This window comes from Lycorma delicatula, chromosome 1 (genome assembly GCF_047948215.1).
Source record: "Lycorma delicatula isolate Av1 chromosome 1, ASM4794821v1, whole genome shotgun sequence".
NCBI classification, from domain to species: domain Eukaryota; kingdom Metazoa; phylum Arthropoda; class Insecta; order Hemiptera; family Fulgoridae; genus Lycorma; species Lycorma delicatula.
Window position 1 is genome coordinate 36,488,744 of NC_134455.1, and position 25,604 is coordinate 36,514,347.

A 25,604-nucleotide genomic window follows, 5' to 3' on the forward strand; every position below is an offset into this window, starting at 1 on the left:
TTACATTTGCACAGACGGCATCCTGGCTGAGGCTTGAGTGAAAGATGTCATTGCCGAGGTACTGAAGATGATCTCTGGTAAAGCCCATAAGGGCTAGGTACAGAGGGGGTGGTGTGGCGACCAACACAGTCAACATGGAAGGTGTCTTCCCCTGTAGGGTCAGGATGTCCACATCCATCACATTCATCTTTCAGTCTCTAAATATATTTGTTGATTAAAGCTCATTAACCTTTACCATTTATGTACTGATCTCAACATGACAAATATTGTTTACCTTAAAAACTCATCAAGCAAGCTGAAGCTGAGAATTTCAAACACAGCTAGACTGCATAATAGTTAATAATGCTATCAAATAATAGCCAGTTGTTAATTCTCATTTTTCATTAGTATGCTTTGATTGTTTGTTAACAAGATATCTACTAACTATTCTATTATACAGAACAATAAAAAAATATTTGGTTGGCTTGTATTCATCAATACCTCATATACATCCAAAAATTCAAACTAGTTTGGAAGGCTCAGCAAAACAGTGATCAGACTTACCAAATTTACAAATACATGAACTAATAATAGGGCTGAATTTTCATCTAACTGGTATTTACCTACCTTCTCAAGAAAAACTATCTGTCACAAATGAGCTGAAAAATCATTTAATTTTTTCAGACAGGATGAGAGAGGGTTGCTTAGGAGGGACATGAAAGTAGCTATATTTTCTATCTTTTATAACCCCATTATGGTGATCAGCATTAAAAGGAAAATGGCAGTAGAAGAAATCCAGAAACCTGGTTTTATTTGAGGTTATAACCAGTATATGGGAGTAATGTGTTTGCTAATCACTATCTATACCAGTTCCTGTATATCTCTGATTTAGAGTATTTAAAGAGTGGAGCAAAAGGTTTTTTCTCCAAGGCAACCATAGAAAATGCAGATTTCTATTTTAATAGTAAAAAGCTATATGTCATTTAGAAAGAATAATGAGGCAACTTGTTTGTTGACATAATTTGTAATACCAAGAACTAATAATGAGGAAGTCCTGACACACACCATGTTATTTGCCTTGCTGGAAAGCTGCTTCTCCTGTATCCAAACTCAGAGGGAAAACCAGACAACAATGTGTGCAGCAATTGTAAAATGTCTTTTCTTACACTGACTTCATTCAGGACTGTATTTTGAAATGTTCCAGCCCTTCAAAATTATAGATAGATGTTGTAAATACATGTTTTCTTTATTCTAAGAGAACTTAGAAACATTTATACTGATAAGTTTTGGCTAAACCTATCATAAATATTTCAGAATAAAAGTCATTCGGTTCAAGCATTAAATTAAAGTTTTCTAAGGAAGAAGATCAAAAAATAAAAAGGGTAAGAATTAGACTTTACCACAATATTTTTCCAAATTTAAATTCCACTGTTTAAAAAAAAATTGACGCTTTTCTCCAATTAAACTTTTAATAGATGTTTTTTTCAAAATAATCAAAAAAAGTAAAACAAGTGAGAAAAATCTCCAATATTCAAAATATACTTACATTATGTTTGTTTTTATTATAACAGAATGAAGCATAAAACTGAACAGAACCATCTGGATTGACAAGTGGCTGATGCCAACTATCAGCTGGTACAACTGTTAATCGTTTATGTCTGACTACCAATGGTTTTTTCTGTGACAGTGCACTGGAAAAAAACATATATTTATATAAATAAAAGAATATTTTAAAACATTTTACACATGAAAAAAGTATATGCATGATATAGGAATAATGGTTGTAAAATTGTAAGAAATTTATTAAATTTCATATGTGGCTCATTTTCCTTTCTTTTGAGAAAAAACTGATGTTATGGAGCACAAGATTTTTCTAGAATTTTAAACCTTTCTTATTGTGTTTTAGAGCTGTCTTATTACTGTCATTTAAATAAGGCACTTGGCTGAAAATAGTACCATCTATGAAAATTTTAATAGTTTCATTACATGTACTACTTACACATAAGAAGCTTTAGATAGATGTCTCATTAAAAAAACACTAAAAACCTTTTAACCCTTTCAGTTCAACATTTGGGCAATGATTTTTACTCTTGTGAACTGAATGCAACTTTACACACACAAAATTTGAATTTTACAAGTCTGGTTTCATCACTGTTCGGATAATAATTTTGCAAAATTCATTTAGTATTTAAAAATCCAAGGAAACATCACTGTTTAAAACATTTGTTGTGATAGATTGACTGCAATTTTTATGCAACAATCCATAAATATACTTTGACCACGTTTCAATACAGGAAACCTGTGTTTTGCATTTCAATTCATTATGAAAAATGAAAATTTTTATAATTTTATTTTATGTCTCCAATAATTATTTTCAGATTTCATTGAATCCAGTTCTGATGACTAAAGATGAAGGAATCATGAATAATTTGATTAAGAAAGTTCGGTTTTGATGTAAGATTATATTCTAGAATGTAGTTTTCTGTCTCTGTTTTTATGTAATAAACCAGAACACTTGGTTTAATTTTTCTGATCAGATACAGCTACATCTTATCAGCTGACACAAATGGTGGAGGAGTCTCCAATATTTGAAGAGCAGTGTGGTGTAGCTGTTCAGATATTTTAGTGTTTTTCCTACTTTTTTGCAGGGATAAGGCAAAAAAACTGAAACCAATCAATAACAGACTACATGTATTTAAAAACTTTAAAAAAATCTAATTAAGTGGAAGGTGACATCCATGGAATTTTAGCAAAACTGTATTTACAAAACCATTTCAGATATTTTTACATTTCCACCATCAAAATTCTTAATCTAATAATGAGACTACTTTGTAAGATATATCATAAGTATATGACAAAATATCATTAATACCTTTAAAAGGTAATTGTACCATTCTAATTATTTTTAACCAAAGAAATTAGATTCTTTTAACATTTTTGTTTCCCATCTGTTTTCGTATAGCTATGTCATGCCACTATTTAACTGCATGAAAGTAGGTGATGATTGATCACTTTGCTTGATGTACCACAACTAACTTTCTAATGATACACATTTCATGCCACTGTTTAACTACATATATGTAGGTGATAATTGTTAACAGCTAAACCTTAATAGTGTATAGGCATGGGAGAAATTTCAATGTTTACAGCCAGACTGAACTGAAAGGTATTGTTAGAAATACAGTACAAATTTCCAACTCTGAAGTATTGAATGTCTCCTTAGTTATTTCCTGGAGTTTGCAAAGACAGTATCCATGTCTAAACAATATATATATATTATATTCATCCATGTCTAAACAATATATATATTATATTCATCCATGTCTCAACAATCAATGCCTGCTTCTGTTCATAAAATTACAACTATTTTTTTATAAATAAACTTCCCTGTTCTTTTTAGATTGAAACTTAAGTAATTTCTCTGCTAAGTTTATTAATGCTCAAGGATTTTTGAATTTACTGATATACATTGGCGGAAAATGAAACTTTCCTGAAAATACGATAATTTTATGTTCATGAACAAACATTTCATCTTTTGCTACAAAAGATTCCTTGAGAAATAATTAAAAATTTAGTACCATTTCATCAGAATTAAAATGTTATTGTGAACTCTTTTAACATTTTTATGGTTTTGAAAAGTTTTGCTGCAGTTTCAACAACTGATATGCTTCTCTGAATGCTGTTATCTGGTTTCCCACCTACCCAACCACTAAAAACTATCTGTAAAGTATTTTTCTTGCATCTAATACTTCTAAAAATGATTTTTTTTAATGAGTGCAGATAATTGCACAAGCTAAAAAAAGTTATCAAATTAAGTTTTCATATATTAAGATGATTTTATATTTTTGAAATATTTAGTTGGATAATTTAGGACAATTCTGTTCAATTTGTCTTTATGTTTAATTCTACATGAAATCACTGAAATAGTGATTCCAACAATTATTCAATCACAAAAAATAGAGTTTTAAAATAAAATTCATAACTGTTTACATGTTCGTGATTCAATATTCAAACCAAATTTTATCAATTTCAATTTATAACATATACTCTTCTTTTTACATTCAACTATAAAGTATTTCTTCAAAAAAATTTCAGATTTCATATAAACTGATGTTAAATTATATTATTCACAATAATTTTATTATATAAACTGATTTGTCAGGTGATCATTTTAATTATTTTTCTTTGGTATTTTTTTGGATTGGAGAAAATTGTTCTTCTTCCATTTGATATTTCACTTAATTTAAATAATCATATACCCAATGTCAAATTGGCTTATTTGATTATTTATTCTAATCTGTTAAGATAATTTATTAAAGACTTGACTGCAATGCAAAGATTTTTACAGTCTGGATTTATGTTTTAAAGTTATGAAACACAGGAAAGTAAAAAATCTAATTAAAGTATAAAATTTCTCCATAAATCAGCATGGAATTGCATTTGGTTTATTTGAAGAAAAAAATTGCCTTTTACAAAAGAGTTATCAAAATACTCTCTGATAACTCTGAAACAAAGACATTTTCTTTGCAGAAATATTCTTTTAAAATAAATTCACTGGTAATTTTCTACTAGTTCATTAAATATAAATGCTCATTCAGAAATATATTATTTATTAACTCTAAAATACCTGAGGCACATCCAACTGAGTTTGATAAACTAAAAAAAAATTTGCTATGATACAACTGTGACTAAATCACAACAAAAAAAGTACAAAATGACAAAAAAAACCAGAATAATTCCGCAAATAAACTACACGAATCCCCTCCTAACTATAATGAAAATGTACTATTCTAAATAAACATACAAGAACCCCCTCTTGCATAAAAGTAATTAAGTAACTACCCACAGTAAGATAAATACCAAATAACCACATCAATATTGTTACACTAAGAGAATAGCATCAGTCTAATTTTATCACAACTGAAATAAGTACATTCAAAAACTTTTAAATGCACAAATAAATATTAATGCTTCAAAAAATTACAACAAATGCTTTATCTTTCAGTAAAGTTACATACACACTAATGATAAGAAGCATTCTATCATTAATATTCTTTCAGTTGAGATTATAATTTAAACTATCCTGAAGTTCTTTTTTTCGATTAGGCCTCTAGGGACCATGCAAGCTAAGTCAAATCAGAATTATTCTTTTTGTTCTTGCAGTATTCTCCCATTCTGCTACTTTGTTCTCGTCAACTTTTTTCAGTCATTTTATGCCTGTCTTTTGGTTTTCTCAGGGAGTCTACCGTTTTTTTATAAGTTAATAAATATAATTTTTGCATTATCCCAAAAAAATATTTTGTTTTTCTATCCTTGACAAAAACATTATTAACTGGGACAACTTATTAGAATTATTTACCTCTAGCATACAAGAAAAATGATTCAAAATTAAACTAAAGCCATTACTACCATTATTTCACAAATTCCAACCCTCTTTTCATTAAACCAAATGAAATATAATAAACCATTTCCTTAACTACCAATAAATGTAAAATTATAATCTGCATCACTACTTCTGTTGATAGAAAAATTCTTGAATAACTCATTTAATGCTTTTCCCATGGTTAGAAAGAAATCTCACATTGACTGAGGAGTAGATAAACTAGACTATCAAAAACTTTCTGCATTCCTCTGTTCAAATCAACTTATACTCTATAATTAAAGTTGCCACCAAACACATTAAAAAAATAAGGAAACCTGTGATCTAAATCTGCAATTCTTCCAGAATAAATATAACAGAAAAATGATGGGTTTAATTACCAAAAATTAATTTTAAGCCAAACAAACATGAATAATAATACAGAACATCATACTTATTTTCTTTATAAAAACTACATAACAGCTATTAAAACATTTCCTCGCCATAACTTTTGGAGATCATATTGAGGTTTCAGCAAAACGCAATCCTAAGTGACATGATTCATCTTACTACTTATTTTAGATTCGTTCAACTTTTTATTCCTCTTCAAAACATAAATTTGATATTAGAATTTTCTTTATAAATTTTTAGCTTACTTAAATAAATTGTATTTGCTTGGTGACATATATTCACTAATATAAATAATATTTTGTGGAGCTGACAACACCAAATAAGAAGTATTTATGTTACACTTCTCTCTTACTAGTTATAAATTTCTTCTTTTTCCCGATTAGATTGGAATTTCAAAATAATAGGTCAATCATCAATATTAAAGCTATTATAAGACACTTTAAATCTGCATCATAATTATTTTTCTCTTTTACCATATTTTAATTCCAACTGCATAATATCTTCAATCTAAGAATTTAAAGAAGCTACTTTACTATTAATTCTTTTGTTCTCTCTCTAAAATAGAAGTAGACAATTTACACAATTCCCAACATCCTTCTTAACCACCAATAATTATATTTTTAAGTGATTTTAAATCTATTAAAGACAATTCATTAGAAAATAATTTAAACTTGTTCAAAACCAACACAATCACCTTGCCACCCACGCCACTATCAACTCCACTTCTTCCATTACCAGACCTGACCTTCAATAAATATAAACAAGAAAACAATAGGTTACAACATTCAACTGAAATTCACAGATTTAATAAAACAAAATACAAAATTATCAGATGAAATTACACCAATATCACAAATTAATAAACACCAATAAAATATAATTGTGGCACATTCAAATTAAATGGACAAAAACCCATCAAAAATGATAACTACTGCAGAGCAAGATATGCACACTACTACTAAATTCTTATTGAAACCAAATTCTCAATGAAAAATTAGTCACTTGAATTCTTTTCTGTTAATTCTTTAGAAGCAATAAAATAATTTTTTATACAATTTTTAAATAATAATAATTAATAATATGATCTAAATAATACTATTATTATTATAGTAATTAATAATCTATCTAAATAATCTATAACATTTCTAAATAAAATTCTATTAGTATTTTTTCTGGAAATACAAATAAAATCAAAACCTTATTCTCTTTTTTTGGTAAATATAAATTATTAAAAACATTTAAAATTCATACACTTGAATGTTTCAAAATAATAAGTTGACATTCTATCCCATTTAGAGTGAATGTGCTTTCAATATTTCACCTGAAAAATAATTTTAAAATATGGCAGTAATTTAATATAATGTATCTTAACGTGTCAAAAATAAACATGCTAGGCAGGGGAAGTATTTCTAAAACACTAGTGCATATATTTAGGCAGATAAATGTACAAAAATTTAGTAACTGTAATAAGTTGGTAGTTCTGTTTAAAAAATTCTTTTCGCAAGACTTTGAAAATGATAGAAAAAAAACTTGCATTTTGTGATTAAGTATACCTTCTCTGACACTTTATTGTTATTTATTTACTTCCTTCAAAACTTATTTTAGGGTGTTTCAGATGTTGTTTTACCTACTCATAATTTAATACTTTTTACTATGTAATTTAATGAAGTGAAATAATGTGTATACAAATAAATAATTAATTATAAATTGTCTTGGTCTGTGATATCCAGAAAAATTTGGTTATTTTTGTCAATCTAACATCCCTTAACATGTTTTTAGCATAGGATATAAAGATAATGTAAACTTTTCTTTTTTCCTAAATAAAATAGGGAACAATTTATATACAACAAAATATAAGTATTAATGATTTATATAATTGTTTCCTAAAATAAAACCCGCACTAAATATTTGTTTTATTAAAATATCGAAGAAACACAATAAAAATTTAAGAAAGGTTATTATTAAATAGAATATAAGCTAATAGATATAGGTTACTGTTAAGTAGAATCTAGTTGCTAAAAAAAGTTTGTCTTAAATTTGATGTGAGAAATGCTTATAAGAGGCTCGGCTGATAAATTTTGCACACTAGCATGCTACACGGAGACAAAAGGTACTATCAAGTTGGGTGTGGCAGCACCCAACTTGCAATTAATCTGCAATAATGTGTTGAAATCCGTTTACTGGTTTATTTTCAGAAGCAATTAAAATGGAATTGAGTACAACCAACATCTCAACATGGTTAAACAACGCACAGTGATAGAATTTTTAACAGCAGAAAATATGAATCCCACAAATATTTTTCCGTTTAAAAGCTGTTTACAGTAGTGAAACTGTTGACAGGAGTACTATAATAGGCAAGCATTGAAATTTCATGAATGTGAAGCTGGTAAAGCAACAATAGAGGACGCACCTCGCAGTGGACAACCAGTTTCTATGACTGATGAGAAACATTGAAAGGAGATGGATGATTTGTTTCAAAGTGACTGGAAAATCACCCAGCAATGCATCGCTATTCAATTAGGCATATCTAAAGAACGAGTAGGCCATATATCCAGCAACTGGGTTACTGTAAAATCTGTGCACGATGGTACTGAGCAAATTCTCTGATGGCTCTCTGCAAGCTGAAGTTTGAGCCTATTCTGAATCTTCCATACTTGTCGGATTTGGCTATGTGCGACTTCCACTTCTTCCCTCATCTCAAGAGGGATCTCAAGGTAATCATTACACCACTGATGATGAGGTGAAGGAAGCTGTGGCCATGGATCTAAGAAAGACACCCAGAATTTTTCAGTGATGGAATGCAAAAGCTTGTCACACATTGAGAAACGTGTATCAGTGTAAATGGGGATTATATTGAAAAATAAATACTGTATTCTGTAGATAAGGTATTGTACTTCTACTCACTTTTCATTTCATTCCCATGCTACGCATATATGTGCAAAATTTATCAGCCGAGCCTCATATGTAAGATAATTGTTTTTTTTTTTTACTTTTTAAAAAGGCAACTGTATCCCTAAAAAAGTAGTTGACAATTTTAGGTGTTACCATTGCAACTAACAGTATTATATAATAGAACAGAATAAAAGCATATACAAAAAAAAATGATAAATTTTTTTCACAATAACAAACATAAAATTATATTCTATTTATATACCATGCTGCATCTTCAGTCTTTCGAAAAGTGACAAATCCAAAAGTTGTTTTTTTATTTGAATTTTTTCTAGATATAAATACTTGAACAATTTCTCCAAACTGTTTGAATATAAAGAATAATTCATTGTTCTTGACCTGGAATAATAAAGAAAACTAAATTAATATTAAAAAAACAAACATTTTTAAGACAGATAAAGATGATAAATATAAATTTATAAAAATGCAGCAATCCTGTGCAAAACACAATTTGTGTGAAGTATGGTGAAATAATAAAAAAAAAAAGTAACTTCAAATATATCAGCAATGATCTATAATAAATAATTTTTTTTATTTAAAGAAATACATAATTTTGAAAACACATCTCTCATGACCACAAAGACTGACATCATTTTTTTAATGATGACAAATAACAAGTAATGGAACATAGTTCACCGATAGATAAAATCACTAAAATCAATCTATAAATACAAAAATTAAACAATATCAACAAAATCTATTCTCTCACTTAATAAATATAAATTATGTAAATTAGTAAATATTATTATTACCATTATAAGTAAATCTGGATAAGTGCAAGTTAAAAGTTTTAAAAGTAAATGTAATATTATTTAAATGGTCATATTTTTCAGTTAGTGTGGTTTGTTTTTTGTGCTTTAGTGTTTAGTGCACTGAAGAAATCTTCAATGCATTTTAATATATTGAGCATTTGATTTTTCTGTTTTAATATTTTTTTATTTTTTCTGTAGTGAATCTTAAAAAAAATATCTCTTAAAAATAGTAGATTTTAAAATAAAGGGCTTGAGCTTGAAGATTTCTGACCTGGTGAAAGCAGTTCTGATCTTGATCCCCCAAAGTCGAGGAAAAAGGAGGGTAAACACAACCACTGCCAACCTTGATGTTGGCAGAAGATTGATGGCGGAGATGTTGTCTCTGAACAACGAAGTCACTGTAATTCATTTGAAAATGCCAAACCAATATAAGTTTGTGCGATTCTGTTGTAATATCTTACATCAGTTCAGATTCCTTATTAGGTGAGGAAACATTTAATGGTGATGGCTTCATGTTATCAAGTCAAGGAAACAGTGGAAGTAAAGGCTACTAAGACTTGTGACAACAGCCATTCAAGAGACTGCTAAACCGTATGTAAGGTTGTTTGGGTTTGGACTATTGTGTTACTTTGATGGTAAGGCCAGAAGGTCATCCTCTCCCATTTGTACTTCGAAGTCAGAAAACTACCTAAGAATTTTTACTCAGGGAAGTCACACTGCCATCATTGATAGGCTGTCAGTGCAGTTTCCCACGGTTTCAATGAGAGGCTGAGCCAGGCAAGAGTGTAATATGTTGACATCCTTCACCAGTCCGATACTTTCTGAAAGGAAAGTGTACAATTGTATGAGGAAACATATTGGTATGATGTAACACTGATTATAATGTGGGTCTCATGTGCTATGTGTACACGTTATATTTAAATTATGGTAAATTAGTTATGAACAAAAACTAATTACGCTTCCATACAATTACTAAAGATAAACAAAGCAGGGTGACATAAAATGCCGAATAGCACAGGCAAAACGAGCCTTCAGTAAGAAATATAATTTGTTTACATCAAAAATTAATTTAAATGTCAGGTAAAGATTTTTGAAAGTATATGTTTGGAGCGTAGTTTTATATGCAAATGAAACTTGGAGGATCGGAGTACCTGAGAAGAAAAGATTATAGAAGCTTTTGAAATGTGGTGCTATAGGAGAATATTAAAAATCAGATGGGTAGATAAAGTAACAAATGGAAAAGTGTTGCAGCAAATTGAAAAAGAAAGAAGCATTTGGAAAAGTATAGTTAAAAAAAAGGCAGATTTATAGGACACATATTACGGCATCCTGGAATAGTTACTTTGATGTTGGAGGGGCAGGTAAATGGGAAATATTGTGCAAGCAGGCAATCTTTGGAATATGTAAAACAAATTGTTAGGGATGTAGGATGTTGGGGGTGGCAGTCAAGTTTATCCAAATCCTTTTAAAATTTCAAACATTGATTCCTCGTCTCTTAAAAATATTAACTAACAATGACATTAAAATTTCCCGCCACGGAGCAAATTCAACCCCACATCCATGCAGTTACATCTCCATACATTACATCGTGTGGGGATGGGCAATGACAGTACTTATGTACTTGAAATTTTGTTGGCCAATGGGGCAATGGTATTGCTTAGAAGATCCCTGCAGAGTAATGGATTGGTGGTCATGAGCTGGTTGCAGTTGTGCTTCTTGGTTTTGCTGCTTGCAGTTGGGTGGAAGGCAGAACCATGATCTGTTTTTGCAGACACTTGAGTGTGAACAAGGAGTGCTTTTCACTTCTCCTGGTGATGGAAGCCAAGTTGAGGGTGGGCTAGCTGAGCTTGCTATGCCATAGTCTAGCATCACTCAGTGTATGTCAGTCACTTTGGTCCTTGGCAGGGACTATCCCATAGGTAGTTATTGGAGCCCTTACTGCTACATGCGAGCCTTGGGATGTGAGTATAGTGGGTCCGGCAGTCAGACTCTATGACCAAAGTTAAATTTGTAGGACATGGCTGACTGGGGTAACCCTCTTATTTTTCTGTTTAGCTTCCAAAACCACTACTTAGGGTACTTAAGAAACAACTCAAGGTACTACTTCAGAGGATGAAGGTGGATGACATGTATGAATGTAAATGAAGTGTAGTCTTGTAAGTTTCAGGTTGACCATTCCTGAGATGTGTGGTAAATTGAAACCTAACCTCCAATAAATACCGGTATCCACAATCTATACAAAAGTAACTGGGGGAACCCAGGAAGGATCAATGACCCTAGGCATTCCCAACCACCTTTCCACCCACACCTTGATACACACAACTGGCAACATTTAATTCATAGAAACTTCAACTTCCATGATTTCTGTGGCAGAGGGTCCACACAAAATCCCTTGTCCAACCTTGTCTTCACAAGCAAAGAAAAAGAAAGGTTTTGAGTTTAATGATATTGAAAAGAAGAATCAAACCAAGAAGTTTCAACCAAAGGATAATGAAGTAATGCCAAAATATTTAGTGATAACGAAGAAAAGGGATTTTACAAAGATCAGTCCTTTTGTCATTGCTCAAGGCATCACAGAAGCTGCAAAAGGAGAGTTATCAAACTGTTTGTTGAAATCATCAATGACCTACAGTCATCATGGCTACTAAAAGCCAAGAAGATGGGACTGATAGACACTGAGGTTATATCACAGGTAGGCTAAATTATCTCCAAGGAAGTAGTTGTATGCAGGGATTTGTTGATCTACATGGAAGACAAATTTTTTTAGGAACTCAATGGACAAAGATTGTTGCATTTGATGACTGAACACACGTCGCAATGGAGAAGTTTACTTTCTGTATCGCATGTCCTGATTTTCAACAAACCCAGGGTTCAGAGAAGATTAAAGTTGGCTTTCATAACTAAATGTTTGTCCTTTCATCCTGACTCCATTGCAGTGTTTTAGATATCAGAAATTTGCATGCAGCAGCATGATGCATGAGAAAGAAAATCTGTGTTTATGGTGAGCCATTGCATCCTGACGACGAATCCACCTGTCTAGGTCAATTGTAATGAGCATAAACGTAAAACTGTGGGTCACTCTGCAAGATCAAGATCACAAAACTGGCCGGTTTATAGCAGTTATAGCAAGAGGTGACCATACAAAAGGTCAAATAATTTGATGCTAGGAAATTTGTGCTAAGCATATCATCTACATTGCATCTTATGCTCAGGTTGCTGCACTCTCTTTTAAACCAAAAGAAGTAATCTCTGAACTGGCACCAGCTCTAGTGAATATGATTGAACACATCATTGAAACTGAAACACATGAGAAACTGAAAAGTTTCACATGAGAAACCAGTCGAAAACTGATACAGGAGGTAGCAGATGTTAGTACAACAAAGATTTCTTCTCCACCAATGAATTGATCTTTGACCAGCTCTAAGGTGGAGGAATATGAAGCGAAAGTTCAGAGGTAGCCTGAACCAAATGCATCAGTCAGGTATAGATCGAGAAAATCACAAATGAGGGACTCAAGAAGAAAAAAGATAATGAAGATAAAGAGAGCTTTGGACAAGCAGCAGTGGAGCTTTCAAAAGCATGGCCTCTAAATGAGGGGGGCAAACACTTAGCCACCCAAAACATTTTAGCAGGGAATGCATCAAGTCTCTACTCTGATGTAATGCTTACCACACCATTTGGACTGGTATCATCTGATGCTGGCAGCAAAACATTTTCAGTGATTTACTGCTAAGAATTGGTAGATCCATCTCCAAGGCCTCAGATCATTGGAATTAGTGAAGGCCATTAGGAAGATGGAAAAAAGAAACAAAAAAGGATGGTAAACCTAAATTAAAATAAAAAGGATGTTAAAAAAGGTAAACATAAGTGAAAAATAATATGAATGTAGTAGTTAGTATTTCAAGTCTGGGCAAATTTTCATTAGGGATAGGTTTTTGAGGATTGCAGGATTATTACACCCATTTTGGCAGATATTACAACATTTCTTTAAAATGGAAGTAGGTTTTTATGTGACAGGAACCACATATATATATATATATATATATAGTCTTGTCAACTTGTGCTTTTTTTGTTTTTAATATCCTATGACGCTATTTATGGATGATCTATCTGACAAAACTACTCTTTTGACTAGTTCGCTAGTGATTTTACCAGAAAACTAAAAAATTTTTTCTTTGTTTCTTTTTTGTTCGGAAAAAGTACTAATAACCAAAGCAGTCAATGCCCGTAACAAACAAAAAAATAAAAAAAATTTCCTATTTAATACTCAATGCCTATGAGATAAAATTCTTTCCAGTCACCAAATTTTGCACATTTTACAGAATATTGACTAATCAACACAGGATCCATGGAAATACCTCCTAAAATATTAGAAAATATTACAAAAATGGAATTTTAATAATTATTGATAAAAATAATGAAGTACTGACATTACATTAAACATATTTCAATATGATTTTAGGGAAATTATTGTCTAGTGACAGCCATTTTCCAGATTTTTGAAAACTGCATAGGTATGATAAAAGATTACATTTCTAATATTTCAATCAAAGTATTGCCTAACTGCGACTTTCCTACATAACGTTTATAATTACTTTTACACTATGATCGGTTGTTATGATTTTAATATTTTATAACTTTTCTAACTAATTATGTTAATTTTAATACTTTTAAATTAAAAAAAAACTTTTCCTGATGATGGTCAAATGACCAAAAGTACTCTAAAAATACAGACAAATTGTTGGTAAGGTTGAATTTTAATTTATTTTATTTGTACATAAATAATCTTATATACCAACAGTGCCATGCTTGAAAAATTAAATACACCTTTATTTGAAATGTAGAAAACAAAACATTCTATTTGGCTTATTCATAAATATAAACACAAGAAAAAGTTAACATTTTTACTTTTCTTAAGATCAATCACATGATTCATATTAAGATCTTACTCATACCAAACAATGATCTGGCAGCCTCTTATTGTACCTAGAAAACTCATTCTTACTCTTTGAGGAAGCCCAGAGATGATTTCAGACAGGAATGTACCTAAGCCTAATAAATATTTAATAATGAATGATTTTGTTTTATTAAGGTGCTTCAAATCATAACAGCATGATTTGATTTGTTTGCAAATGAGAATATTTCATCATGCCAAGAGAATTCATTACCTAACAAAACAACACAGAAATTTCACTGTAGACTATGGTTATCATTAAAGGTAAAATTTTATCAAAGCGATTAGCAACGTTAGATATACGTGAGAAACAAAATGTAATTGTTTTATCCTTATATTAGATTACTACAATCCATCTAGTAAGTAACCTTTCCAATTGCTAATGTGAATTTTCAAATTCTTTTAAATAATTTTCTTCATTTATACAGATATAGTTAACATTATCTGCAACGTAACAATGGACACTTCAAGATTTTTAGGGTAGATCTTTAATAAATAATTAAAAATTGTTTAGTAAATTTTCTTTAGCATTTCACATTTTAAATCCTGAGTAAGGACCTACAATTTGCATGTATATTCTTATCAAAAGTTGATATTTAAACTATTTTTCATGATTGATAAGATATGACCTTATCCAATTTTAAACAGCTCCTCTGAGACCATAGCTAAGTTCTGTTATGAATAAAAATGTGAAGCTAAATCAATCTTTACTACGATAGTAAAAAATTTAAAATCGAATCTTTTTGTTACCTAAGCAATTTTAAGCACTAAAGGTTTGAACAATTTGGTTGGAATTGTTATGTACGTTTATGTTGATTTTAAGTAAATTATATGTTTGATAATTATTAATTTTTATTAAGGTACAGTACAAAATGTTTATTTAAAATTATTCAGCATCTAAGAATATTTAATGACAATCTAAGCCTTATGGTACAAATATAATGCACAAATATGTTCATTTGTAAGCCTGCAGTTAAATCTATGCAGTGCCTGTTGTGGTTTCCTAATTGTATTTTGGCAGTCGTCACTCCACCACGGAACAGAGAGGGACATCTAGGGTTGGTAGATGTTTGTAAAATGTATCTACTACCAATTCCAAGTACTAGGGACATAAAAGAGGTAAGTTGATCAAGGGCGTCTGCACTATCATCATACTGTGATGGGAAGGCTTGAAGGTAAACTGTTCTAAATATACCTTTTCAATAATCCATCTCCATGGCCTTTTATTCATCCCATGGTTAACACCAAACAATATAATAATTGGCCTCTGGTCACTGCTGTAAAAGTCATCACAAACAGACTAATTACAACAAGGGAGTAAACTCAGTGAGCATAAGGAGTGGTTGATGTTGGACAATAAATTTTTTCACTTCGGTGGCGGCGGCTGAAGCCGCTACTCCTAGAGGCTCGGCCAGGAACATATATATGGTTGGTAGTCTCAGAATCTGACAGCAAGGAGGCAGTCTGTGAATCAACTCAGATGGGCAGCACAATGAGAGAGTGATCCTGATTGGCGTGCAGCCCTAACTGCAGAACAAGGGCTAGGTACTTTCATAACACTAGGTCCTCCAAGTGCAATTCCTGGCGCTCCTTCATCCAGGAGAAAAGGAATAGACCCTTGGGGTGTTGTGTATAGACACCTTGGACATAGTTCAGGAATGATGTCCTCTTGTCAGCTTTGTCAACCTGTGAGGGTGTGGTAATTGATAAGGACCATGTCCTTAATATTTTGCTAAATGATTTGCTCCCGGATGACACTACGGTGGATGAAGTTTCATACCACCAGCGTGTCAGGTAGGAAGTTGCGATTTTCGACTTACAATCTTCTGAGATCACCGAGGCGGACGTGGGCCAGGTGATCTGTAGTATGGCATGACACAAGGCCCTGGAGCTCCTTGTCCAAGCGCTTCCAGTAGTCCTTGGTCCTCCATTATATATAATAAGTTGCTCTTCACTGGCTACTTTCTGGCGTGGAGACTTGGTGTTGTTGTTCAAAGGTGGCAACGAAGATCCTACTGTTAGTTCTTCTTACAGTCCACTAACGCACTTACCTGTGATTGGCAAGGTTTTTGGGAAGGTCCTATATTTGCATATTAATGTTACATTGGCCACTGATATTTGCGAATGGACAACCAGTATGGTTTCCGACCGGGTAAGAGCACTGAGGATGCCGTACTAAAGATGATGGATATAGCTTCCTCTAGTCCATGTAAATATGTATTAGGGATTTTTCTGGACATATCCGGGGCAAAAAATAACTTATGGCCTCTGCCCTATTTCAGATGCAGAAGCGTAAGTGTACATGATGAAATGAATTAGAAATGCTCTCAAATTATTTCAGCCATTGAACCGTTTCCCGTGTGATGGCTGCTGGGAGGTTTGTAAGACCTTAACTAAAGGATGCCCTCAGGGCAGACTTCTTTGGATCATAGAATTCAATTCCATGTTGCGTTACGACACACGTGGTTGTCGTGTCGTCGCTTATGCTGATGATGCGCTGCTACTGATTGAAGGGGATTCACGTAACGAGGTAAAGTTCCAAGTTGTTCATGCTTATGAGACACTCTGATTGTGGATTCTCCAACATAAGATGATTTTCAGTCCAGAGAAAACCACAATGATGTTGCTTAAGGGCTGATTGGCTGCTTCATGAGGAATCCGGGTTTGGATGGCTGGTCTCCTTATTCGGTATGGTTACGGCTCAAAAATACCTGGGTGTTACCCCTGATGAGAATTTTCAGTTCACAGTATGTAGAAAAAAAGGCCGCTGATGCTTTTTATGGAATCCGTAGTCATTCATCTTGATTTTGGGTTGAATTACCCAATGAGTATCCTTTACAAGGGTGTCCGCAAAGCTATTATGCTATGTATGCTGTGCCTGTCTGGGCTCACCACATGGCTTTTAGGTATAGCACAGGCATTTTGCTATGGGCCCAGCGACTCTTCTTGCTGGCTGTTATAGGCAGTTATAGAACAGTCTCACGGGGGGCAGTCTGTGTTATAGCTGAAGTCAAACCAATAGATATGTGGGCTAATGACTGTAAGGAATGCTATATTTCAAAGGTAAATAACCTATTGACGTCAGAACGAAAGCAGGAAATAGAAAACTGGGGCCATGTGTCTTGGCAGGTCAGGTAGGATAAATCCCCCACAGGTCGATACACGCATAGTATATTTCCTATAGTCTGATTTAGGTGTGATTGGATGGGTCTCCCCCAATCGGTATATCACAGTTTCTCTCCAGGCATGGTGCCTTTCAGGCGAGTTTGGCTAGGTTTCGTTTGGTGGATTCGAGTCAATGCCTGGATTGTGGACTGATGATACAGTGGATCACGTCCTCTACATCTGTCCCCAATACGATGTTGAATGTTCACGAGCTGTTAGGGAACTTGAGAGAATACATTCCTTTCTGGATCTCCATATTAACTGGATGATCTGCGAGGAGTGGTCTATAGTGGCTGGTTTTCTTAGCGCCCTTGCGGTGTGTAGGTCTATCTGCAGAGGGAGTTCAATCGAGGTCGAGGTCGAGGTACTCGGTTGTGGTAGGATCCCAAGTGGCTAGGATTCTGGCTCAGGCATTGGATTGGTTGGAGGTAGGCACACTGGCATCGTGCCACAGTTATATTGGGGTACTCTGTTTGTGATTTGATTTGGGCTCCCACTGGTGGGAGTGGCTGCGCCGCCAGGGTATGTTAACCTATGTGACCAGGGGGCGTGGCTTCCCTACAACGGTGGTGGTCCTGATCGCGACTTGGTAGTGCCACACGAGACACTGTGATGGGACTATGTGAAGATGTGGGGTTTCTCCCTGGCTCCTCCGTAGACCGGAATGAGGTTGCATTCCCCTTGTTAGGTGACCTAAATTGGTCGAATTACTTGTGTGTAGGTCTGAATTTCTATGTTGTGTAAGACAGAATTTTGATTGGTATGAGTGTAGCACTGATTTAACTTTAAACTCATTCATTTTCTGAGGCATTTGCAGTCACAAACAGTGTAGTTGTACTAGGCGCAGGGTTCGTGCTTCTGTGGTTTTGTTGAGTTAGTTTGAGGAAATCATGTTACGCTGGATGTAAAGATGTCCATTTGAGGCCTACATGAAGGTGAAATTTGATATGTATTTTACTGATGAAAATGTCTGGCGAGGCATTTACATCAGAGGCATCCTAACCGAGGCCTGACTGATGACTGTGAGATGTAATCAGTTAGTGTCTAAAGACGACCTCTGATAAAGCCCCTCAGGTCTTGGAACGGAAGGGGTGGTGTGACTCCCTATGGGGTTGGGATGGACAATATACCAGACAATAATGACATGAACGCGCATGATCCATCATTAAGTAGACAGAGGTCCATGACTTGTCTCATTCTTTTTATCATATCTTCTAGAGAGGAGGTTACTGATGAGCTCCATGAGATACGGTGAACATTAAAGTCTTCTACTATTAATGATGGCGATGTAATTTGTATAAGGAGAAATGATATATCTAGAGTATTTAACTCATTCAACCCACCAGGTTGGTCTAGATGTGAACTCATCATTGCAAATCAGCTCAAAGTCAAGAGTTCAAAGATTCAAATCCTAGTAAAGGCAGTTACTTTTATACGGATTTGAATACTAGATCATGAATACTGATGTTCTTTGGTGGTTGGGATTCAATTAAACACACATCTCAAGAATGGTCAACCTGAGACTGAACAAGACTACACTTCATTTACATTCATACATATCCTCGGAAGCAATACCTTACAGTGATTCCAAAGGCTAAACAGAAAAAAGAGAGCACTGAACTCAGAGAGATACAAATTGTAAATATGCAATTTGAATGGGACAGAGATTTTTATAGTAACAGCAGGAATGGGGTATCCCATTCCTAGTGGTATCCTTATAACCGACACCTAATTCCACATAAAAATAACAACTCCACCTCTCTCTCTCTCTCTCTCTCTCTACTGAGAACAGACAGTCATATTTCATACGGAAATATCCTCTGAGTGTTACTGCATCTTGTTGTAGAAGATGTGGGTTTTAGAAGCACATTATTAATGGTTCTTGTGCGTGTATCAATATTCTAACATCTTCAATGTGACCATGTTCCACTGGATAATGTTAATAAATAAATGTCTACAGATTCAGAATTGCAAATAAATATATAGAAAAGTTAATTGACGTAATCCGGTTTTTCTTCATAGAATTTTTTATTTTAATAAACTCTGATGTCCTAAGGTCAAGTGGTTCTTCAATCATATCTTCCAGTAAACCAAGTGATGGAGAGGGAGATTTTGAACAATGGGAAGCACAGACAACCCAGAGGGGGTGATTGTATGGGCTTAACAGAAATTGATGGATTACCACACTGACCCAATACAGGAAGACACCTGCCTTGTGACAATCCTGGTCGCCACACCACCTCCTCCGTTCCCAGCCTTGATGGGCTTACCAAAGGTCATCTTCTAGACCCTCAATACTTGATTACATATTAGTCATCAGTAAGGCCTCTATTAGGATGGCACTAATACAAATGCCATGCAGACATTGCCATTATTGTTAAAACTCTTCAACTAACAAAAGATATTTTTCAAACTCACCTAATCGAATTACAAAACTGATAAATAAAAATTTACAAATTGGGCTACAACAAACATTAATCTCACACCAACAATTCTTCACAACATTCCAATTTTGACCTTCTATATTAAAGCATCTAAAATTATCAATCGAACCACAAATGTACCAAACAATAACTGGACACAATTGCCGAATGTGCCTACTCTGGTGGAAAAGCACCCTGACAGGTCCCTAGCCAACCAGACTACTATTCTACACTAAACACCCTCTGCAGTCCCTGAGCGCTAAAAACCCTCAAATTCTTTTAACAACATGCCACTCATCTTTAACTTTCCAGTTAGCCTGCAAATGCGAGACTTGAACCAATATCCTCAAGCTCTCTGATCACCTCTGCATGCCTAAACTCATATTTTGAGCAGACATACAGCATGTGAAATGCATCCAGCTTATACTAAGACACTGACCCAAGTCAGTCATGCCAAATCAAGCCGGCCTGTACCAAAATGCGCCATGCCCCAAAAGGAACTGACTCACATGCCAGTTCAGGGAAGTCCATGAGGTAACTCTCAACACCCTTACAACTGGAAAGAGACCATGCATATAACGGCCATTTTCCATCTCATCCCACCTGTCTTGCCAAATACCAAAACCTTCCTTCTCTATTTCCTGAATTTGCTGCAAGGTCAGTTCACCTGACTTCACAGCGTAATATAACTGACGTTCCACACTAGATAACTGACATCAATTGGTTTAAAACTCAGGATGACTAGAACTGCCTCACATAAAATAGTTCTATAGCCCCCAGTCACAGTAAATAACAGGAGATGTTAAGCCCTCAACAGAATATCGCAAGCCGCAGTATTCAGTCCTACCCATGCAACTTTAGGACAGATATCACTAACATTAGTTTCACTAGCTGCAACTACACACTTACTCATCTTAGTTAGCTCTGAAATAGTAGCTGTGAGTGAAGCTACTTGATTAAATAACATCTGAATAAGTATTTTTAGCTCACTGCAGAATTCGCACTGTTGATTACCTGCATTTGCAGGAGCCTTGTCTTGATGTCATGGTGACAAAAGAGACATCTGGTTTAATCAGGTTACGAGAATTCAATGTCTTTTTATATTCTCTTTGTACAGCTGGAAAAGATTGTTCGAAAAATTGCCTTCTCTTCTTTAAAAGTTGGGCGAGTTGAATGCGCTTCCCCATAGTTAGCACATTTTTTTTCCTCCTGGCAGTTAGTGTTGCTGCGATCTTCTTTGGCACATCGAGCGCAACTTAGTTTTTAAACCAGAATGGCCATACTCTTGACATTGTAAACATTCTCGTGGGTTGGGGATGAATGGTCATACTCAACAGCAGATAACCTACTTTTATTTTCTCTGGTAGTACCAGAAGGTTAAATGTTAATATAAGGGGAAGGTGCAAGTCTTCCATTCCGGTCTGCCATTTCGTTATTTGCTTTATATCTATAACTTTCTGGGGACGAAGCTCATCAGCTATTTCATTACCATCCATCTTAACAAAATCCTGGCAAAAAATTACTCCCTGGCTGGTATTTAGGGTTTTGTGGCATACCGCACTTATGTTTATATTGCCCATATTGTTGAGATGTAATAGAGATCAACTCTGTTCATCATTAAACATTTCAATCAGTATCAATTTGTCTTGTAATTTTCTGATTTTCTTCAGGGAATCACTTGAACCCATTAGAACTTTGTTAATAGGAAAGAAGAAAGCCACCTTCCTGATTATTTCACAGAACTACATACCTGATATTTTTATAATGTAGACGAGATGTATCACAATTCAAGCTATCTTCTACAGTACTTATCCTCATAAGACAATGCTGAGAAAGGCCTTTTCACTAGACAATTGGTGGTGGTTTTTTCTGACAGACCACCAGACATCATAAGGTTTTTTTGAGTACTAGTAATTTAGGTCCCACGAGTACTAGAGAAATATAACATCCACTGCAGAGCCCATGTGTACAAAGGCTTGTGCTAAATACAAATGGGTTGCCCAGGTGCCCAGAGGACATCATTCGAGACTCACAATGTACAGCTATCCATCCATTGACATGATAGTTTCCACTTTGGGTTACGGTTGCATTTTGAAAGGAGTCGTAGCACCATGAGTAAGAAGATATATGTGTAAGAAGAAACAGTGTAAGGTGTTTTTGCGTGGGTGTATGTTGTAATTTATGTTGTGTTTGTGGTATAGTGTATGGAGTAAAAGGTTTAGCAGTTCAGTGTGTAGTGGAAAGAAAAGCAGCTGCACAGACTAGGGCTGTGGGCATACCAATCTCCAAAGTCTTAAAGAGTAATAAGACTCCCATTGGGGCTCTTATCATAAAAATAACAGTATACCTGCACTCAGCAATTGTTAATTTTCTACCACTTTAGTTTCTTTATCTTTAGTAATGAGTGTAAAAGGGAAAAAGTTCGGGCAATGAGAATGAAGAAAAAATTCCTGCTACTTTAGATTTCTGTACAATATAAAGTTAGTGAATATTACTGTGCCAACATATTTAAAATGAGGTAAAAAAAGGTAGCGTCACCATCTTGCAACACAAAGATGCACTTAACAAATCTGACAGAAAACTTAAATGAAAAGACAAAAAAAAAGTTTCATAAAAAACTGCCTTTATTTTCTTAGGAACTAACTACAGCTTCAAATTGATGTGGATATTATTAGATACAGAAATCTTAAACTAGTTCAGTAAAATATGTCACAGAAACTGCCTACTAGATTACTTTCCAACAAATAACTTTAAAATTTCTTAATTGCATGGTTTGATAAACATTATGGTGCCAGATGGCTGGATGGAAAGATAAAGATATTATTCCAACATTTCATTAAAGGTTGTTTGTGGAGAAAGGATTTATTAATTTACAAGTTAGGCAGTGGTGCATTTAAGCATAAAAATGTCGATAAATTTCTTGTTGAATCGAAAAGTTATAACGGCACAAATTTTTAAATTAACAGACTATTCTGACAAAAGAATGTGAAAGCATAAAAGAAAACTTGTTTTGTTATTGAAAATAACAATTAATTAATTGATTGACAATAACAATTAGTTTTATTAATCGACAATATCAATCAAAACATAAAACAACCCAAATACTTTGCAAATGCAGGTCACAAACCTATATTTGCAGTCATCTGTACGTTAAACAATTACTACAAAAAGGGATGATTTTTTCTCAAGATGTACATGATGGTTTTGCTCTGAAATTTATGATATTAGAATAATAATAGTACTGATATATAACTACTGATTAAAATGTAACAGCCAATCCTTAAGAAATTCAATAAAAAAACCTTTAAAACTGAACAGTGTTCAACAGCATTTACAACATTAAATTATATAATTTATTATTATAAATGAATTAAAAATAAAATTAACATATAAAATAAAAATTCCTTGAACAAATAAATCTATTTGAAGAGATTTGTAATCTTTTGTTAAAATTTTAATTCTTAATTTTAATTCAAAGTTTTATATATCATTTAGAAGGAAAATATACATTAATATAATATTAAACAAAAGAAAAACTCAAATGACAGTCAACAGTAAAATTTCAAATAAATAAGAAAATCAACCCTTCTTAAAGAAACTGTTTAAGTAAAAAAAGGAAATGTTTCCAACATATATACTTAAAATGTATAATTATCTTAGAACAGCCAACTACAATATTACCAGAACAAACTTACCTTAAAATATCATCAGAAATTAACAAACTTAACATTTTTATTCGTTCATAAACTCGGTGAAGACTATAAGACATCATTATTTATTAAAAGAGGATCAGCTAGTTGGATTAGTATATTTTTGGAATTTCTTTTTTAAACATTTTACATGGGCTGAATTTAAATTCAATTAAAATATATAAAACGATCATTTTTGTTTGGTTTTCCTTTACTTTTTGAGATGACTAATTTCTGTAATTAAGTAATTTGCAAGAAATGTAATGCGTTAAAATAAGAACCTCTCCTTGGTTTTAATGTTATTTTGTAGAGATTTGTCAAGCTTTTAACTAAAACACAAAGACAATATGACTAATTAATTCATCTCACGTTCTTAAAAATGTGAAAATTCTAAGTGCTATGCATAATTGGTATTATTCTTGGTAATGATGTGGCTGAAATTGGCAAATCTAGAGCTTTTGAAGTAAAAGAATGTGAATGAATATTAATAATCATCCATTATCACCTAGATGAATTAATATTTGTGATTAAATATGTGATAACTTATGCAGAGAAAAACTAATGTTAACCATGTTACACTGGATTTTTAATTACTACTGTGTATGATGGCACAATAAAACAAGCTTCTAACTAATCATTTTTTTGTGAGAGTTAGTACATCACCTGGCCTGGTATAAAATATTTAATGTAGTAGAATTTTAAAGGGGGTTTTACAACTACGAGTTTTATAACTTTTTATTATACTACATATTTTCTTATACAGTTTATCAAAACATTCCATTCTTCAACTGAAGTGTTAATTCTTTTAAACGTCTAATAATTAGAAAACTGATGATCCAAAAATGTCCAAATTGAAGAAGGAAAATGAGCGATTAGGGCATATTAAATTTTCTTTTGTGAGGAGTTTCAATAAATCTAGTCAGCTTATACAGTACTCAAAAAGAGAACTTTTCTTCTGTTTTTAAAAGAAAAATTTCAGTAACGAAACAACTAAATAATTGGATGGATACGTGATTAGGAAGTAAACTAAGACCACCCTCATCACTTACTATTATTATGAAACAAGTAATTAAACTTCAACTTATCACCAAAGACACAGTAAATCAAGAATAGAAAAAAAAGTGATGTGATTTTTGTTTTGAAATAATTGATGTATTCTAATTCATAGGCTATCAGTTACAAAGAAATATAATCATTTGTTTAACTTATTTTTAATGATGTATCAGTAAATGCAAAAGTTCAAAAACTAATCGGCAGAAAAAAAATAGCATCAAGATAAGAAAGAAAGAAAGAGAGAGAGAGATACTGTGTTCTGCTACAGTATAATATGTACGGGTTGCATATACAGAAATAGGTGTAAAGAAAAAAATGGTTTTGTACAATTGAAGATTAAATGGTAAGAAGTAAGAATGTAGCAGATAGGATTTGATAAAAGGAGGGAGAACTATATATGAAAAAGTAATTAATTACTCAGTATATACATTGACAAGTTGACAAGTGCAGCAAAATGTTACGGAGAATATGCTGGTGTGTACAATCATATTTAACATCCAACAGAGTAATATACTGCTAATAAGCAGATACACTGCTGATAACCAGATTTTACTAGAAGTGTATGGAGTATATGAAATCTAGCCACAGTTAATTTTAAAATCCTCTATGAACACTACTGTACTGTAAATCACACCTTCCACATTTTTTTTCTTAATTTATACCTATATGAATATCTGCACTAGAATCGGATAGCAGTGACACAGATGATGTAGAGAAGCAGACTCTGATTTAGAAATGCATGAGACAAGGATGTAGACATAATTCATTACATTTCAACTTATATCTAGAAACAACACAAAAAATTGAAGACTATCTAACTAATAAGAGCAACCAATCAAGGAAAAAGAATTAAAAATGTTTAAAATTGAC

At 33.1% G+C, this 25,604-nt stretch overlaps 1 protein-coding gene across 2 annotated transcripts in view; it reads right to left on the bottom strand.

Annotated features, from left to right (window-relative positions):
- Window positions 1–25,604, bottom strand: part of LOC142317537 (putative RNA-binding protein EEED8.10) — a 102,183-nt gene that overhangs the window by 65,527 nt on the left and 11,052 nt on the right. For both annotated transcript variants that reach the window (XR_012754757.1, XM_075354100.1), the window contains exons 3-4: window positions 8,904–9,037; window positions 1,526–1,670 (exon numbers count right to left, since the gene is read on the bottom strand). Coding sequence is in view for 1 of the 2 variants with exons in the window: in XM_075354100.1 (XP_075210215.1) it covers window positions 1,526–1,670; window positions 8,904–9,037 (279 nt within the window). In the remaining variant the exon portion in view is untranslated. The remainder of the gene's footprint in view (window positions 1–1,525; window positions 1,671–8,903; window positions 9,038–25,604) is intronic.